Source organism: Lampetra fluviatilis, chromosome 1 (assembly GCF_964198595.1).
Source record: "Lampetra fluviatilis chromosome 1, kcLamFluv1.1, whole genome shotgun sequence".
Lineage (NCBI taxonomy): Eukaryota > Metazoa > Chordata > Hyperoartia > Petromyzontiformes > Petromyzontidae > Lampetra > Lampetra fluviatilis.
The window spans coordinates 32,509,812-32,523,561 of record NC_136275.1 but is presented as its reverse complement, the minus strand read 5'-3'; the positions used below and the strand labels follow the sequence as shown (position 1 = coordinate 32,523,561).

At 51.2% G+C, this 13,750-nt stretch overlaps 1 protein-coding gene across 2 annotated transcripts in view; it reads right to left on the bottom strand.

Moving 5' to 3' along the window:
• LOC144934781 (voltage-dependent T-type calcium channel subunit alpha-1H-like) overlaps nucleotides 1-13,750 on the bottom strand; it is a 296,378-nt gene that overhangs the window by 9,221 nt on the left and 273,407 nt on the right. For both annotated transcript variants that reach the window (XM_078860925.1, XM_078860935.1), the window contains exons 25-34: nucleotides 11,481-11,673; nucleotides 9,481-9,632; nucleotides 8,711-8,820; nucleotides 7,504-7,637; nucleotides 7,182-7,252; nucleotides 6,309-6,387; nucleotides 5,303-5,421; nucleotides 2,955-3,458; nucleotides 1,474-1,708; nucleotides 187-281 (exon numbers count right to left, since the gene is read on the bottom strand). In XM_078860925.1, the coding sequence (XP_078717051.1) occupies nucleotides 187-281; nucleotides 1,474-1,708; nucleotides 2,955-3,458; nucleotides 5,303-5,421; nucleotides 6,309-6,387; nucleotides 7,182-7,252; nucleotides 7,504-7,637; nucleotides 8,711-8,820; nucleotides 9,481-9,632; nucleotides 11,481-11,673 (1,692 nt within the window). The remainder of the gene's footprint in view (nucleotides 1-186; nucleotides 282-1,473; nucleotides 1,709-2,954; nucleotides 3,459-5,302; nucleotides 5,422-6,308; nucleotides 6,388-7,181; nucleotides 7,253-7,503; nucleotides 7,638-8,710; nucleotides 8,821-9,480; nucleotides 9,633-11,480; nucleotides 11,674-13,750) is intronic.

The window sequence follows — 13,750 nt, the reverse complement described above, 5'->3', positions numbered from 1 at the left end:
ATTATCGATGACACAACAAGCGAAAGTAACAACCCGATATGAAAGTGGCAGATTGCATCGTACAGCGTGAACCACACACATGGCGGTGGTGAGCGGTGGTGGTAACGACGGGTGATGCATATTGACCCACTACAATGATAATGTTGGGGATGATGATGAAGGTGGTGTCACAGCAGGGGCACAAACCTCAACCTCCTGTGTCACAGGTCCACCATTGCGGTCACTGGCTGAGCTTGACGGTGTCACCTCTGCCGCTGCCATGCCACAGGCTGCCATGGAATCTGCCACAGAGGCGCAATGACATCAACATCGTCATCGGATGCAGCAGGAGCAAATGCATTATCATTATCAGCAAGAGCAATCGTCATCAACATCAGCAACACTAACAACTTCATCATGATCAGCAACAGCATCATCTGCATGAGGATTATCATGATCAGTATCATCATGAGCAATATCAACAGTATCACTGGTACTGGTGGAATCCCTATAATCAGGCTGTTTGTTTGGCTTTTTGCTTTGAAGAAGAAGGCACAGTTTCCAAAATGTCAGCCTATTTTCCATGTTTCTGTTGCAGGGCACTGGCAATGATGAATGCGGCTATATTTTGCTAATGTATTTATTTTCATTTGTGCTTGTGCACGACTCTCAGTGCAAGATGAAGACGCCAGATCCCGCAGCTACTGCTGCACATTTGACACACGACCTCTAGGATCTGACCTCTAGGATCTGTCCAGTGACCTATAAGACCTCTAAAATCTGTCCAGTGGCCTCTAGGATTTGTCCAGTGACCTCTAGGATCTGTCCAGTGACCACTAGGATCTGTTCAGTGACCTCTAGGAGCTCTAGGGTGTGTCCAGCAACCTCTACAATCTGCCCTCACAGTCTCCCATCATCGTAGTTCTTGTCGTTTCTTTGGTCGCCAGACTCTTGGTGACTGCTTCTAACGCCCGTCTCGGTAATTGGACCTCTCCCACCTTACGCACACGCGCCACCCAGCGCAGCCGTATTTTGTCTAATCGCATAGGACAGGCAGGCCTTCGTCCCAGCGGTGGGATTGACACAGGGCTGTACGTTATTATTTATATTTGTCCTCTGAGCCACTCGGTCAAAGCAGCCATGGTGTAATGGTCAACCCCACTGAACCCATTGCAAAGGTCTGCATTTCTATTTGATTTCTCAGTTGAAACAATGGGGCAGGTTTCTTAAATGGCACCCCCCCCCCCACCCCCAGGGCCCATGTCCACGCAATCTGCAGACTGGGTTCGGTGGGGTACACCACATTTTTGAAGATGTTTGCTCGGCGTGGAACGGAGAAGCCAACAGTCCTCTAGAGAGGCTCTCTGGAGCTCCTTCTCGTGGGGGCCCTACCACCAGCAGTGGAGCGAGCAGGGCATTGCATGTCCACGCCTTCGTCATTACCCTTTCCCCACCCGGAAACTTCTGATGCATCGCTTCCTCCTGGACGCTCACCTGATTTCTTAGCCGCCCGATTTGGTTCCACATCCGGCATTCTGCTGTTCTCAGAGGCTCCCTGCTGCTGCTGCTCCTGTTGCTGCAGCTGCTGCTGCTGCTGCTGAGAGTCGGGCGTGCTCGCGAGGGCATCGCTGGGCAGCGAGAGGGCTCGGCTGACCTCGACGTGCCGCACCGCGGGCAGCAGCAGTGTCTGCTCCCCCAGCGTCTCGAGCCGGGAGCCGTCGTCCACGCTCTGCGGTGGGGAAGCATATCACGCGCGCGTGCACACGCACACACGTCAAATATGCGTAGAGCGCGCCTGTAATACTGCGTTGGCAGTGGCGCGCAAGCACAAATGACGAGCGCCACATATTCGTCAATAACGCTGCCCGAAACAGGAAACAAGTATATAAAAAATGGCTGACGACGCAGGCAATGGTAATGCATCTCTAGCGCATAGTGTGTTAACCGTATGTGTGTGTGAGTGCGTGTGAGTGCGTGTGTGTGTACACGTGTGTGGCAATATTTATCACAATATTGCCACCAGGCGTGGTTGCTGGCCACCGACGCCCTCGTGTGCCATGCCGGCCTTCATAGGTGCTCGCTAACAGCACTTGCCCCAACAGTCGGTTAAGGCTACACAGGGGATATTTGTCATTGTCTTTTTGTACACATGTGTGCATTGGCCGTTTCGATCAACGTTCAGATATCGCGGCCAAGGCCCAGCGGTAGCGCATTCGCCGCTTATTGTAGAGGTTCGTGGTTCGAACCGGCAGGCCGCCCTGGTTATTGCTGCCGTCGAATTAACAAGAACAGTGTTCGCGATTGGTCGCATGACGTCATTTGAAACGAGTAGCTCCAACTGTGTGCCGGCATTATGGTCCGAAGTTGCCAAAATTCGTAGAAGTTACCCACAAGCAACTCAAACGGTTGACACTCGGCAACATCGCCCCTTGCTATACAACTGTCGCAGGCTGTGTCTGTGAAACACTGCACCTTCACGGTAGCCTTGCACTCCAAGAATGGTACGAATATCAAATGTTATAAACTAAAAACGTTTCCATTTTTATTTTATTTTACCAGCTAAAGCCCATTGAGCTGTATATAACTTTTTTATCTTTCCAGATGCGACCTGGCCACAAATGATAGCTCAACAAAGTGGCTCATCGCGTGGAAATGTATAGCAGCCATAAACTCTGAACGCACGTTGATTTTAATTGTGGAGGGAAAAATCCGAGTACCCGGAGGAAAATCCAGGTGACGACGGGGAAAGAGACATGCAAGCTCCAAATATACAGGTGTCATCAGGGTCCAGGGTCGGGATGGAACCCACGCTCTCCTGTATAGCAGGTGAGATAGTAAACATCTTAGCACCGTGGCGCCACCAATTCACTGACCAACTCGTCACTAACCAACTCGCTAGCTCGCCGGGTTCATAGCCGCGGCACGCTAACCCGCAGCGCCGCCGTTGACGATCGATAGGGGGACGCGCGACTCGCCTCCACGCTGGGCCTGCGGAACGTGAGCTCGCTGCTCAACCGGCCGGGGGGTCGAGCGGCGCGGAGCTCCAACCCGGAGCGGCGAGGGTTCGATCCCCTGCTCCCGGCCAGCGCCGCCGCCGCCGCCGCCGCCGCGGAGGAGGAAGGCGAGGACGCGATGCAGCGGAAGTGCGCCGGGGAGAACGACGGCGACGAGACGGCCACGAGCGCCGGGTTGCCGCCGGGGTTGGGGGTGGGCACCGCGATGCCCAGGAGGCGGGCGGTGGCACTCGGCAGGCCGGAGGCGCCGATGATCCCGGCCGCGATGCGCGCCGCGTTCTCCTCCTCCTCTTCCTCGTGCGCGTCCTCGGCGCTGTCCTCCAGGTGCTTCATGAGCACGGCCACCACGACGTTGACGAGCACGAACTGCGCCGTGAGCACGAACGTCACGAAGTAGATGGGCGAGATGACGGGCAGGTACGAGATGCACTGCCGGTCGAGGCTGCTGCACTCGCGCAGCGTGTCCTGGGCACGTGGGGGCGGGCAGGCGCGCGCAAAGAGGTGAAGGTGCAGCCCTGCAATTGCGTGCTCACTCTCTGACGCGATACTGAGCCCCCCCCCCCCCCCCCCTTATTTACCCAGGAGGGCGTCAATGGAGTTTCAAGGGATCGCTTTTTGTAAGGGATGTTTGGCAATTTTTATTTCAGTGACCGTTTTTTTGCATGCGGGAGGAATCCGGCGCACACGGATAAAACCCACCGGGCGTACAAGGGAATGGCTAACACAACATTTATACTGCGAGGTCAGGAGCCTGCTTGCTCTACTGCCACCGGCTTGGCACCTTGAAGCCGATCGGGTGTTGAAGTCTCACATCGCCTGGTTATTTCTGTGAAATTCTGCGCGTTAAAAAAAAAAAATTCGACTGCCATGCAGATTAAATTCATCTCTGTAACAGTGGGGCTTGGAAAAAAAAAGTACTGCTCTTAGTGTGGGAAAAATTACACTTTCATATATTTCAGAAGTAGTTCTGTGATATCTCCTTCCACTCATCATTCCCTGTCATGGGGTGGGTGCTATGCTGTATTTATGTATGTTGAACTTCTCTTGCACCGTACGTAGCCAACAAACTCGACACATTGGATTGTATTCTCCATCTCATGCTGACGCCGCCGATATCAAAACCGGGATAAAATCGGGGCGGAGTGGGGGGACGCGAGGAGGGATATAATAAAAAAAGTCCAAAAGAATAAAGTGAGGACGGAGTCAGTCGAGTCGTGCGTGTAAAAAGCTCCTGCAGCTAAATTTAAAACGAGATTGTGAACACGATGTCGCCGCACAATCGCACCCAGCGATGCGACCAAGACGAACGCCTTAAACTTTCTCGGCCGTCGTTTGTCAAACCCCTCTCAATTAGGCAACAGCCGTATCCGGGCACGCGATCAATTACCCCTAACGAGCCGCAGAGCCTGACATCAGTGATGCGTCATTAATTCCAAAATATGCCTGAACCCGCTTCGCCAGGGGTGCGTGTCGGGAAAGGCGCAGAGCAGTTCTGCGCCAAGTTGTGAGTTGCACATTGTAAATCCACGTGGTGGAGGTAACGACGGTTGTTGCGACGATTTTTTGTCCATGCGTTTAGTTCGTCGTCCTTGGCTACGTACGGTGCGAAAGGAGTTCCCCGTATATGCATCGCGGAGAATAGATGAGAATAAAGAGGGATTCGAGAGGATTAGACGGGAGATGAAAAGAGAGAGGTAGGAAGATACGGAGATGATGAGCTGCAAAGGAGAGGAGGAGGAGTGGGAGCGAGCGGAGAGAGGAGGGAGACGAGGAGGAGGAGGAATGGGAGAGGGCGAGGAAAGGGGCACGACAAGAGAGCGGAAGACACAAATAAGAGAGGAGGAGGAGGAGGAGGAGAGAAGATGACAACAGCAGGGGAGAGAATGGAAGAGGAGATGGGATGACAACATAGACAAAGAAAGAGAGAATAGAGGAGACCGAGAGAGAGAGAGACAGGAGAATGCCGAGATAAGCTAAAGAGAAGGGCGGGGAATGCCAAGGCAAAACAAATGAAGAGAGGAGGCAAGACGCGAGAGAGAGCGAGAGAGTGAGCGAGAAAGTGAGCGAGAGGTGGGGGTTTACATAAAGCAAAGTAAAAAAAAACGAAATGATGAACGAAGCAAAGTGCCGACTACACCGAGCATCTTCTTGTTTCCACTGATCGTAAAAAAAATTAGATATGGTAAGACAGAAGAGAGGATTGAAGCAACGCAAAATGAGAGGGGAGGGGCAAATGAGAGGGGGGGGGGGGAGAGGCAGGGGGAGGTTAGCGTGAGGAGCCGAGTCGACGGGAGGCCGCGTGGCGACACCTTCATGATGCCGTTCCAGTTGTCGCCCGTAGACACGCGGAACAGCGTGAGCAGCGCCATGCCGAAGTTCTCGAACGTGGCGTGACGGCTGAGGCCCTCGCACGGGTAGTCCTCGCAAGCTGCGGCCGGCACGCAACCACGCATCCACCGCCGTGAATAGCCACGCAAAGGCAGAGATGCCGCCGTGTAGCCTCGACAGACCGCTAGGGCAAGTGCTGTTAAGCGAGCAGCCCTGAAGGGAACGACGAAGGGGGTGGGTGGCCAGCGCCGTGCTCGGTTGCCTTTGTCTCCCCAGTGGCGATGTGTAAACATCGCACCGGGCACTCGCTTGAGGCAATCTAGGAGGAGGCCCTTGACCGGGACAACTTCAGATAATCGTCGCTGGTGTTGGCCATGAGCGGGAAGCGAACTCGGGGTCGCCGGCCTCGTGGCGCAGCGCGCCGACCACTGCGCCAACACTCCCCACGCACTTCCCCGACTCTCACGTGGCTAATCTTCTAGCGCTGTGGCCCACGCACACAGCTGCACTGACCATCGTGAGTAAACATGGGCGCATATTACACGGAGTGAAGGCACGTGAGCACCAAACGGTAAGGGCAGCAAACACTGGCCCTAACAGCAAACTGAAATACATGCATCACGTATATAAATGTAAAATACAAATGATACATTCAGAGCAATGATGAAGGTGACGGTGGTGATGATTGTTGTGGTCGTGGCAATGACAGTGTTGTTTGTGAGGGTGATAACAGTGATGTTAAGCGTTGTTCCTTTTGGTGGCGATTGCAAGGAGAGGCTCCAGTGATGTGAATTATGACGCGGGTGGTCGTGATAGCAAATGTGCTTACAATGTTAGCCATGACGGTCGTAGCGTTAATCGGTGATGATGACAATAATCATCTGATAACCGTGCTTATAGCGATGTAGGTGACAATGCTGGCGATGTTAGCCACGACGGTGATAACGACGATATCATTGCTGACGACGGAGAAGGTGGTGTACTCACTGAGTCCTCCGAAGAGCTCCACCCCCAGAGCCGCGTAGATGAAGAAGAGGAGGAGAAAGAGAAGGCCCAAGTTCCCCACCTGCAGCGGACGCACACAAGAGGATCACCTCCAGTGGTGGCCCCCAGCGAGTGGCGGAAATTCTACATTCCCACGACGAGGGCTAGTCTATCCTGAGAATAGCCATTATTGACAAATGGGTGCTCGTTGTGTTGACCCTGGGTGGACGATGGCTCTCCGGGTAGACCGACAAGCGGGAGTTTGAACTTGTGTCGTCACATGCAAAGTGCTTGCCACAAATGAACCACAATGCCTTGCTGAGCTCGTCAAGGAGCATAAACCATCAAGCGAACTCGCAGCATCGGCGGCCTTTTGGTTAGTCATCGACAAAGACGGTCGCCGCATTGCGCGGTTTCAGATGTGCTTCTACGGCCGTCTGGAACGCTCTTCCTTCCGATATTAGGAAGCCACTGGAGCTATGCACTTTTAAATCATCTAGCTGGAGAACCCATTTCATTAAAAGTAATTTTTTTCTTCCGTTTGGTTTATTGTCCTTCCCCCACACCTCCGATGTGCACGGCTGGTAGCAAACGGTGCGAAAGAAGTTCAACATACACACGTACATACAAGTGTGAGCCGAGTGTTATAAGTTATAACCGCTGCACATTTTCATGGCAATAGAGCCAGAGATTAGTCACAGCACCTGGCACACCACATCCAGCATACCTCTTCATTTAGTTGCGATGACAAGTCACGCGCCTATTCAAGTCCGGCGGCGACCCGAAAAATTGTCAGTGGGGGAAATGAAGGCACGAGCAGAGCCCGCGTGTTTACCATGTCACTGCCGGTGCCACGCGTCACGTGCAAGCGCTCACCTGGGGGAGCGCTTGCACCACCACTGCCAACAGCGCCTGCATCCCCGTTGCCATCTTCACCAGCTTCAGCACTGCGTAGACACACACACACGTAAACAAGCACGCACCCACACGCACAAAGACAAAGATCCCCCGTGTAGCCTTGAACAGGATGTTGGGGCAAGTGCTGTTAGCGAGCATCTATGAAGGCCGGCAAGGCACACGAGGGGGGTAGGCGACCGAGTGGGTGATTGAGTGAGTTGGTATCGGGGTGAGTGAACAAGCAAGTGTGTGAGTGATTGCGTGAGTGTGCGTGAGTGTGCGAGGTGAGTGTGTGAGTCACCGCGTGTTATGCGCAGGACCCTCATGATGCGGATGATGGTCGGGTTGATGGGCAGGGATGCACTGATCTCAATCTCCTCCAGGATAATGCCCATGATGGACAGGAGGACAATGGCCAAATCGAGCTGATTCCACCTGCACAGGTACAAAATGAACGTCAATCACAAAAACCATCGCCACCGTCGTCACTTAGCATGTACATTTGACAACAGACGTTCCCCGACTATAGTACGCGTGGTGTTTGGTAATTCAAAATTTGACCCGCATTTATATGAAGTCGAAGTTGTCCGTGAGAACATACATTGGTATGATCTAGATTTGAAGTTTTCGTGACTGCAGGGATCCATACTCTTTGGTTCTTTCGGTAAAGTCACGTAGGTAGAAAATTTAATTAAATCACGACGTTTTGGGCCCAACACAAGCGTCCGTCATCTGGTGGGACAACCACAGCAAGAAACAACTGTTGCAGTGGGCAAAAGGGCTGCTGTGACAAGAGGCTATATAGGTAAGAGAGGGGGGAGGAGCCAGGGAGAAGAGATAGAGAGGGGGGTGTGGGGTAGGGGGAGTGGGGCGCTCCCCCTACCCCACACCCCCCTCTCTTTCACTCCTCCCTGGCTCCTCCCCCCTCCCTTATCTATATAGCCTCTTGTTACAGCAGCCCTTTTGCCCACTTCAGCAATCGTTTCTTGCTGTGGTTGTCCCACCTGATGATGGAAGCTTGTGTTGCGCCCGAAACGTCGTGATTTAATTTATTTTATTTTATACCTACGTGACTTTACCGAAAGAACCAAAGAGTACATTGGTATGATATTTAAACACTACCCCTGCCAGCAAACCTCCAGCATTATACTGGAGGTTCATTCAACTCAATCAGGTAAGAGCCCATTGAGACAAACGTCTCGTTGTGAGTACAGATATAACCAAAATGTCTCTCTGCTTAAAACAGCAATGGGGGTGGCATTCATCTGCACTGCTGGGGCTGAGCCAGTGGCAGAAATCCCACACTGCTATGACAGACAGGGGCAGTCAAATAGCATTGCGAGCGAGGCGCTCGAGGAAACTCGTTACAAGTTAAATAATAACTATGCAATTGACCGAGGGGAGGACAAATCTAGACGCATAGAAGCTAATTCAGAGAATTAATTCAGTTGTATCATCATCGTGATCATCGCCGCTGTGTTAAAGGCCGCCCGGGCACGTGTGCTGACCTGTCCTTGAAGTAGCGTCGAATCCCGAACGCCAGCAGCTTGAGCAAGGCCTCCAGCACGAAGACGGAGGTGAAGACGTAGTTGCAGTACTTGAGGCCCTCGTTCAGAGACTGTCGGCCAGCGGCGAAACGGGCGAGAGGAAAGCGCGGTTACAACGAGGTGAGGCTACAACGAGGTGAGGTTACGAGGTGCAAGGACAATTACCAGTAGCATGACGCACTCCACGGTGCTTTACCACAAACGAGAATGACGACGGACTTGCTAGGCTTGTGCTCTCCGCGTGCCACAGAGTGAAATCCTCGAGGCTGCTCGAGTTTGCCGTGCGTGTACGCACGCACGCGTGTGTGCGTGCGACATGCGTGTGGCCTCCACAAGGCCGACTCGGCCATAAATGAGTAACGCGTGCGTGCATGAGTGTGAGCGCGGGGGAGAAGTTCCACTGTGGTTCGCGCGAACGCGCAACGATCCATTGCGCACACGGCCGGCAGTCGCCTGTCCACAGGTGACGTCAGCTGCCAGGCGATATCCCGACCTGCCGTGAACCTTCCTCACGATGCCGGCTCGGCCTCAAATGAGCACCCGGTGTGGAGAGTGAGACGTCAGCATTTCGGGAGGACAAACGGGGCCGGGTCGTGGTGCTGACCACCACCACCCCCCTCGTGTGTGCAGGTGCCGGCCTTAACAGTGTGTTTCGCAAACAGCACCTGGCCCAACAGCCTGTTCGTGGCTACACGGGGGGGGGGGGTTCAGTGTCTTTGTGCACGTTGCACCTTGGGCTGGTTGTAGTGCTCCATCGCCATGGTGAGCACGTTGAGGCCGATGAAGACGGTGATGAAGATGTCCAGGTAGCTGGATGTGCACACAGAGTGGATGAAGAGGCGCACGGGCGAGTACTCGGAGTAGTAGGGCTTCTTCTGTGCCTCTGGAGAAGCGGCGTGGGTGAAGGACAGCGACAATCACCACCGTCAGGAACCGTAGCAGCAGCAGTAACAACAACATCTCCACGATGATGATGATGTTCACGATAGTGCTCAATCATGCTCGGCCTCGATCTGTACTCGTATCCTCACAACTCGTACCACGATACCAACTGAGATGTACAGTGTGTCCTTAAATTAATGGGCGTGTAGCTGTTTTCTTAACAAAACCCTGCTATTGCCATGACGACCTAATGTAGCCTGTTTGTATTATTATCTCCGCTACCAGTGCCACTGTGATGATCATCAGCACCAGCACCGTTATCACCACCATCTTCATCAATAGCAGGATTAAATAAACACCACCACCACTACTACGATCAGCATCATCAAGGCCATCCTCATCACCAGCAGAATTATAATCACGACCAACCACTACGATCAGCATCATCATCATGACCACCATGATCACCATGCTCATCACTAGCATCATTATAAAGACCACCACCACTACGATCATCATCATCGTCATCACCACCATGATCACCATGCTCATCACTAGCATCATTATAAAGACCACCACCACTACGATCATCATCATCGTCATCACCACCAAGATCACCATGTTCATCACTAGCATCATTATAAAGACCACCACCACTACGATCATCATCATCGTCATCACCACCATGATCACCATGCTCATCACTAGCATCATTATAAAGACCACCACCACTACGATCATCATCATCGTCATCACCACCATGATCACCATGCTCATCACTAACATCATTATAAAGACCACCACCACTACGATCATCATCATCGTCATCACCACCATGATCACCATGCTCATCACTAACATCATTATAAAGACCACCACCACTACGATCATCATCATCGTCACCACCACCATGATCACCATGCTCATCACTAGCATCATTATAAAGACCACCACCACTACGATCATCATCATCGTCATCACCACCAAGATCACCATGCTCATCACTAGCATCATTATAAAGACCACCACCACTACGATCATCATCATCGTCATCACCACCATGATCACCATGCTCATCACTAACATCATTATAAAGACCACCACCACTACGATCATCATCATCGTCATCACCACCATGATCACCATGCTCATCACTAGCATCATTATAAAGACCACCACCACTACGATCATCATCATCGTCATCACCACCATGATCACCATGCTCATCACTAGCATCATTATAAAGACCACCACCACTACGATCATCATCATCGTCATCACCACCATGATCACCATGTTCATCACTAACATCATTATAAAGACCACCACCACTACGATCAGCATCGTCACCACCACCATGATCACCATGCTCATCACTAGCATCATTATAAAGACCACCACCACTACGATCATCATCATCGTCATCACCACCAAGATCACCATGCTCATCACTAGCATCATTATAAAGACCACCACGACGATCATCATCATCGTCATCACCACCATGATCACCATGCTCATCACTAGCATCATTATAAAGACCACCACCACTACGATCATCATCATCGTCATCACCACCATGATCACCATGCTCATCACTAGCATCATTATAAAGACCACCACCACGACGATCATCATCATCGTCACCACCACCATGATCACCATGCTCATCACTAGCATCATTATAAAGACCACCACCACTACGATCATCATCATCGTCATCACCACCAAGATCACCATGCTCATCACTAGCATCATTATAAAGACCACCACGACGATCATCATCACCACCACCACCACCATCCTCCTTGTCATCACGGCCCGGGGGGCGGGCACCGGATGCGCTTACTGCGTCGCTTCTTCTCGGCCCTCTTGAGCCTCTTCTCCTCGCGGAGTCGAGCCTCCTCGGCCTCCTGGTGCTGCCGGCACTTGTGGAAGTTCTCCACCACGACGCCCACGAACATGTTGAGCACGAAGAAGCTGACGAGCAGCAGGAACGAGATGAAGTAGAGCAGCATCCACGGGTTGTAGTTGATGACGGGCTGCCCGGGAAAGAGGGGCAACGGCGTCACGCGTGCGCTCACGCGTGCGTGCGTTTGATCCGCTGGTTAAAACCCCACGCGAGACGTTTCCACATTGCAACGTCTGGTGGGGTGGGGTGAGGGGGGGTGTTTTCTGGTGTTGGAGGGATCTGTGGCTATTTATATTGAAGAAAAAAAACAATAAGTAAGCATACACTTATGTATGTGTGAATGTCGGACCTCTTTCGCACCGTACGTGGCCGGGGGAAGGACAACAAACTAAACACAAAAAAGGCAGTTCTCAAGAAATGAGAAAAAAAGTAAAGTTCTAAATAGTTGTCTTAGGGCAGCGGTAGCAAGAGCAACATCGTTGTCAGCGCTAACAAAGACAAAATATTTCCCGCCCCCCCCCCCCATATGTAGGATCACAGAGCTTGGGCAATTGTTGGTACCGCCAGTTCTGGCTGCTTTCCTACTTGTGTGCGGTGTCCCACACCTCTGTGCTGGGCTACACATTCCATCGCGTTCCGAGATGTGATTTGCATGAAGGGGGCTTCATTTCAATAAAACATTATCATCGTTATTGCTGCCTTCTTGTTAAAATCGCATTGCTGTTTGTGAGTTCCTCTTTAGGCCGGCAATAGAGCACACAGTGACGGTGTGACGAGAACGGCCTTTGTCTTCCCAGTGCTGATAGTTACACACGACAGCAGGTTTTAGGCTGAGTGGGCCTAAGGGAGGCCCCCTGAATTAGTTCAAATATTTGCCACCAATATTATCTGTGGCCTGGGAAACGAATCAGGGTCACGGAGTTCGTATTACGGCGAGTTAATCTCTGTGGCACAACTGTGCCCACCAGTAACGGCGCTGTAATCATCATCATCATCATCAACCGCAGCAGCGGTACTGTTATCAAAATAATCATTATCATCAACAGCAGTATAATCATTGTACTTTTCATGATGAGCAATAACTTTGATATCGACAGGAGAACAATCATCAGCAGCTGCAACAGGATCAACACTGTTAGAAAAATAATCATCAGCAGGAATATCATCGTTGTCAGAAACATCTATCGTCATGAGCATCACGATGATCACTGGAAGCAGCAGCAAAGGCGGCATTGCTATATGCATCATGATTATCATCACCACCAAAATCGCAATCAACATCATCAGGAGCAGCAGGATTATCACTGTCAGTCGAAATACTAACAGCATCATAATTAGCAGCATGGTCACCAGCAGCAGCAATACCTGCAGTATCAATATTTTCTAACATGATGAGAAGCAGCATGAAAATCTCTGTCATTTATACCGAAACGCCTGAACGATTATACCAATTGTTTAACTTAAAAATGTACAACATTTAAGTACGAAAAAATCTGAACCAAAAGATAATTATCATTGAAAGACATCGTGAGTGCACGGTATGTGGACAATGTGGGCCACTAGCAATGATGTGAACAGACACACGAAGTCACCACAAGGTGGCAGGAGGAAACCATCGTATCATCAAAAAACATCAGAGGCCACGCAAAATAAAACCTCGGTCTGCACGGAAATTTCACCTCCCTCTCGGACGGATAGCATTGCCATCTTTCCCACTGTAGACCAAACCCAGACATATTTCTCAGTCAACCTAGCCGAGGGGACAGCAACTAAAATAACAAGAAGATACATCTGTTTCGAATTAGGTAAAAAAAAAACACCCCCTTAATATTTCAAGAGCAGCAATGCACGTGGCGAATACAAGATGGCGGTCCTTCATAAATAACGTCACGGAACATTCCCTTAAAGAGGCTCTGGAGCCGAAGGTTGCCGACCCCTGTCCATGGTGAACTGGATTTTCATGGTAAACTGGACTTCTGTGATAAACTGGATTTCCATGGTAAACTGGACTCCCATGGTAAACTGGATTTCCATGGTAAACTGAACTCCCATGATAAACTGGATTTCCATGGTAAACTGTACTCCCATGTTAAACTGGATTTCCATGGTAAACTGGACTCCCATGGTAAACTGGATTTCCATGGTAAACTGGACTCCCATGGTAAACTGGACTCCCATGGTAAACTGGATTTCCATGGTAAACTGGA